The following is a 5,834-nucleotide window of genomic DNA, read 5'->3' on the forward strand; positions in this document are numbered from 1 at the left end:
GTCTGTATGTGTGTGTGTGTGTGTGTGTGTGTGTTCGTGTAATTCGAGATAATTGCTGCTCTCAGTTATTATATTATAAAATTAATTAACATCAGGAAGCCATATATAGATAAATAGATAGATAGATAGATAGATAGATAGATAGATAGATAGATAGATAGAAAATAAAGAAGAAATACATGCGCCTTTAAGAGTAATCGTATAATCAACATAAATTCCCTTTATTTTTCATGCACAATGCATTATTATTAACAAATTATTACTGCATTAGACCAATATGAAAATTATAAACGGTTTTGTTTTTGTTTTAAAAATGCTTCTCTCATGAAAAACATTAACTAATAATAATAATAATTATTATTTATTGACGGGGATCTACGAGTGATTAACATGAAAAATAGCAGAAAGAGAGTAAATATGTTTTGTGTTTGTTTGCATTATGTTTGGGTGGGAAATTAAATTCACCTCTCACATACGATTTAAAATCTTTAAAATAATTTCAATTATTATTATTATTATTGTAGTATGATTTTACTGATAAAGAGAATTAACCACTTAAAGAAGAAAATAAAGTGAGAGAGAGAGAGAGAGAGAGAGATAAAGGGAAAACTTAAAAACGGGAGAAAGCTTTATATAAATTTCTTATAATTTATTAACTGACAAATAATTTAAATTTAATTTTAAAAGTTTCATTTTCTCATTCATAACAGAAAAGATCTTTCATCGAGAAAATTAAGTGAAGAATTCTAATTATAATAAGGGAAATTGTTACTAAATAGAAATTCCTATTAATTTAAAAAACGTTTAACACTTTAAATATTATTATCATTTCTTTCCCCCCCCCTCCCCGCATATTAAAAATTCTTATCTACGAGTGTGTGTCTGTGTGTGTATATGTATACGTATATTTTTTGAAATTGTAGAAAATTTAAAAAAAAGGTCTTATGCATTTGATTTAAAAAAAAAGTTTTTATATATCACAGTTATATAATCTAAAGAGATTTATGTTACAGCTAAAAATCAAATAATAATAATAATAATAAAAAGAAAATTAAAAAGCGAAAAAAAAATTTTTTTTTTTTATATAATATAAATGGTGTATAAGCCAGCAATTTTTTTTTTAAATGTTAAATTAAATTTAATTGTTTATTAATTTAGCATAATAATAATAATAATAATAAAAGAAAGAAGAAATTACGAAAGCAGGCTTTGATTTTTTTAAATATCGTAAATAATAAAAAATAAATAATATAAATAAATAAATAAAAAAAAATATATATATATATATAAGTTTTATACAGACTCATTAAAAGAAGGTTTGTCAGTCTGTTTCTTTTACTATATATATTCGCAAGCTTTTCATTGTTTTACGTTTTATCATGATCAATCAATCAATCAATCAATCATTTTTAAAAAAAAAAAAAAATTGACTAAAAGAGTGCGTCGTGTGCTTTCCACAGACTTTAAGTATAATTTTTGTCATGTGGTTCTTGATTTTAATTTTTTTTTTTTTTTTTTTACTTTGATTTATTCTTTGTTGTTTAAGTGCAGCCATCCTTGTTCCATTTTTTTTTTTTTTTTTTTTTTTTTTTATATAAATATAATCATCATGAACACCACCCAGGGCGAATCTTCCTCTTAATCGAAAGTATATATTATGGGGGGGGGGGTACATGTTTTAACGATTTTTTTTAATCATTAATCGGGCATTTTTAAACAACGTTAATTGTTTTTTTTTTTTTTTAAATTACTTTTGGAAAATTCGCAACGATCCGTGTTCATAATATTCGTATGAGAAACGTGAGACTGCCCACTGCCAGTCCCCCTCGGGCACGCCGCTCAGTGCTTCTTCGAGAAGAGACCGAATCTAAACCTAGCCAACAGAAAGTTGAGAGCTTTTTAAGCAGCATAAAATTATATATATTTTCAAAAAAAAAAAAAAAACCTTTCTTTTTTTTTTTTTTAATTAAAAAAATAACGAAAAAATAAAAATATGTGAGAAATTAAAGTGACGTCATAAATTATTTATTTACAGTTCGTTTTGAGTACACGTGTACTCTGTAATCAAAACAAACATGATCAAACTGTAAACAAATAATATAGGAACTGTTAATGAGCAAAAAAAAAAAAGCAAAATTTTATTAGAGTTTTTTTTTTTTTTTGTTAAATTTATATTTATTTGCAAGAAAAAGAAAAAAAAAATTATTTTACGAATTTTTAAAATGTTTATAAATAGAGGCCAGTAATGTTTTTCTGTTTTTTTTTTTTTGTTCTAGAACTTTCGGGGGGTTAAGTTAAAAATTTTTTAATTGACTGGCAAAAAAAAAATAATAATAATAAAAATGGAAAACGTTTTTTTTTTTTTTTTAGAAAAGCAAAGCGATTATACGTCACAATAATCTTGTTTATATTTCAATTTATTTTTTTTTTTATTAGATGCCATATTATTATTATTATTATTATTTTTGATTGGTTCCACGTAACCTCGTTTTTTCCTTTCTCCTCGTTAATTCTTACATATTATTTTTTATCCTTCCATATTTTTTTTTTTATTTTTTAATAGAGCAAAAAAAAAACCCTATTAAACGAACCGTGGGCGAATTTTTATTCAATTTTTTTTTTTAGTATTATTATAATATTATTTTTAATAATCGTCGTCGTCGTCGTTTTCGTTTTTATTAAAGTTATAATGATGAGAAAAAGAAGAAGAAAAAAAAATGAAAGAAAGAAAGGAAGTAAGGAAGGAAAAAAGGAAGGAAGGAAGGAAGAGAAAAATTGATAAAAACCCTCGTCATCGTCATAGTGGAAAAAAAAAAAAAAATTTCATTATGTTTTATTATTAAATTCTTAATGAAGTGTGTTAAGTTTCGTATGTAAATTATAAAACATTTACTGTGCCTCTATTGTCGTTGATTAACTTTGTTTGGGATTTTATAAATTAGAGAAAATGTGAAAAACAAAATGAAAATGTCAATTTAATATACTTACAACTTTCAATCTCGATGTGACACAATTGTCTGTCCATAGGGAAATATTGCAAATTCATTGGACACGATGCTGTAATTGTCAATCTGTTTAAAAAAAAAAAAATAAAAATAAATAAATAAATAAATAAATAAACTTAACCAATTTTCAAAAACGAAAACCAAAAAAAAAAAAAAAAAAAAAAAAATCAATTAACGTAATAAAATTTTTATTTTTCAGAATAATTCATTTTAACATTCGCAATAATATAAACGAGTTGCCACGATGGTATTAAAAAGGAAATTTATATTGAACTACATGTTCGTATGCTTACAAAGAACGTGCATCAGTTTCTTACATACAACATACATCCGAGTTTTCACGATGGTATTAAAGAAAAGAAATTAATATTGATCGATTTGTTCGTATGCTTATTAAGGACGTCTATGAGTTTCTTACATACAAACTACAACCAAGTTGTCAAGATGATATTAAAAATAAAATTAATATTGATCGATTTGTTCGTATGATTACAATGGACGTCTATGTGTTTCTTATATACAAAATATAACCAAGTTGTCAAGATGATATTAAAAAAGAAATTAATATTGATCAATTTGTTCGTATGATTATAATGGACGTGTATAGTTTTCTTACATTGTTTACTTAGAAATCAGTTCATGTACCTGCATGAAAGAAAATGAAAAAGGTACGTGTGCGAGTGTACAATAAAATTTCCTGCTTGTTTATTTTAAATAGATTTATTTATTTAATTGATTTGATACTTTGTAGTTTTAAAAAGCAGAAGACAAATTGGAATTTGATGATTAATACACATGTGAAGAAAATGTGTCTGACATTGTAGGAACGAGATCGGAAATGGTAAATTTAAGAATTGTCATTGGGAAAAATTATAAAGGTAAGTTTTTATATTTTTTGTTCTTTTTTTTTTTGGTAGTCCGGCATGAATGATATAAACAGGAAAATAAGGAAAAACTTAATTAAAACATTTTTTTGTTGTTTTACTCGAAATAAAAAAGAAAAATTTTCTGTTGACCTTTTAAAAATTAGATGTGTCAGATATGAATGGCTAACAATGTTTTTATGATATTTTCTGCGGGAATGTGATATTTTAAAATTTGATATTTTGTTCGGTGTGCTCTCATAAATATTTTTTTTTTTTTTTTTTAATTTTTCCACAACCGTAATGAAAATTTGATGGCGACCTGATGATAAAAAGAAAAAAAAAAAAAATGTCCGCATTGCCCTGACTATTTATTTACATTTACGTTGGAATGCGTTCTATGATTTTTTTTTTTTTAAAATTTTCGGAAAATTTTGTTGACGGGTTTTCTGGGAAAATGACGTAAATGAATGGAAATGACGTAATTTTTTTTTTTTTTTTTGATATCTCACCTTATACTTCTCGTTATGCTTCCTGAATGATGTATTCGAATGAATTCGTTACTAGTTGTTGCTATGTGAAAATAAGATTGTTTTTCGTTGACAAAAAACGTATCCGGTACCCAAATATTTTTAATAAAGTCCGAACCGACGGACAGAGTCTCAACACCGGGTTTTTTTCTAAAACCCAATCTAGGATCTGTCCAAAACTGCCTGAAGTAGAAATCCAATGTGAAATCCTGTAAAAAGTTTCAAATTAATTAATTAATTTTTTTTTTTTTTTTTTTCCGTTGTTCTCCCTCCTTTCTTTCTTTCTCTCCCCTCGCCCTCGCCCTCCCCTCCCCCCATCCCCGTTCCTTTAAGGAAACTACAGCAAAATAGTTTTTTAAAAAAAATTCGAATTTCAAAAATTTTACTACTATTTTGCTGTCGGTTTTTTTATTTAAAAAAAAAAAAAAAAAGTTTCGTTAAATAAAATACCAACATTTAAAAATTAAAAATTTTGTCATTTTTTGTTTTATTGGCATCACTCATTAAAATAATAACAAAATTTTTATTTAACAAAACTTTTTGTTTTTTTTTTTCGTCGGTAAAAAAGCGAATGTTAAAAAAATTTTTTTTTTTTTTTTTTTTTGCACAAAAATCGGTCGCCATTAATTGTAATTAAATTTTAAATAAAAAAAATTTTTTTAAAACATTTTCGCTTTCTTACGTTCGTTAAAATTCTTATAAATTAAATTTAAATTACGTCACATAAATAAATCAAACGTGCGAAAAATTTATTTATTTATATGAAGAAAAAAAAACGATAGCAAACAGGCCGACAAACGAATACAAAACAAACAAGACAAACGAATCGCATGCAAATAAATATTCATCACATATAAAGCCAAAGTAATTTAATGATAATAATAATAATAATAATAATAATAATAATAATAATAATGCATTCCCATGCGATTTTATTTAAATAATTTTTTTTAAATTTTATATGTAAGAATTCAAAATCGTTTGTATGAATGTCTTATAATTATAATGATAATAAATTGAAAAAAATAAATAAATAAATAAAAATGGCGAAATCGAGGAGGTGGAAATCGGTTTAAAAAAAAAAAAAAAAAATTTTAATAAACGAATTTGAAAATGAAAAAAAAAATAAAATAAAATAAAATAAAATAAAAAAAAGTAAATAATGCGAATCATTTGCACGCACTCATAACGACGCATACAAACTCACGCATACAAACAATTTTTTTGTACGCCTCTATCGTTATAAGAAATAATAATAATAATAATAATTTTAATAATGATAATAATAATAAATAATAATAAAAAATTAAATTAAATTTTAATTACGGATTATTATGTCATGGGTACCAAAGAATACCAGGCTATATTTATTTTATTTTATTTTATTTTATTTATTTATTCGGGGAGTCATTTTAAACAAAACGCGTATATTTTTT

The 5,834-nt window shown here is 24.3% G+C and overlaps 1 protein-coding gene across 1 annotated transcript in view; it reads right to left on the reverse strand.

Moving 5' to 3' along the window:
* Phum_PHUM022650 (Gaba-gated chloride channel, putative) overlaps positions 1-5,230 on the reverse strand; it is a gene marked incomplete at both ends in the record, with an annotated part of 7,277 nt that extends 2,047 nt beyond the window's left edge. The window contains 4 exons of the mRNA XM_002422861.1: positions 1,808-1,945; positions 2,989-3,071; positions 4,381-4,607; positions 5,213-5,230. Coding sequence (XP_002422906.1) covers positions 1,808-1,945; positions 2,989-3,071; positions 4,381-4,607; positions 5,213-5,230 — 466 coding nt within the window. The remainder of the gene's footprint in view (positions 1-1,807; positions 1,946-2,988; positions 3,072-4,380; positions 4,608-5,212) is intronic.
* Between the last annotated feature and the right edge of the window lie 604 nt (positions 5,231-5,834).

This window comes from Pediculus humanus, genomic scaffold (assembly GCF_000006295.1).
Source record: "Pediculus humanus corporis 1103172107373 genomic scaffold, whole genome shotgun sequence".
Lineage (NCBI taxonomy): Eukaryota > Metazoa > Arthropoda > Insecta > Psocodea > Pediculidae > Pediculus > Pediculus humanus.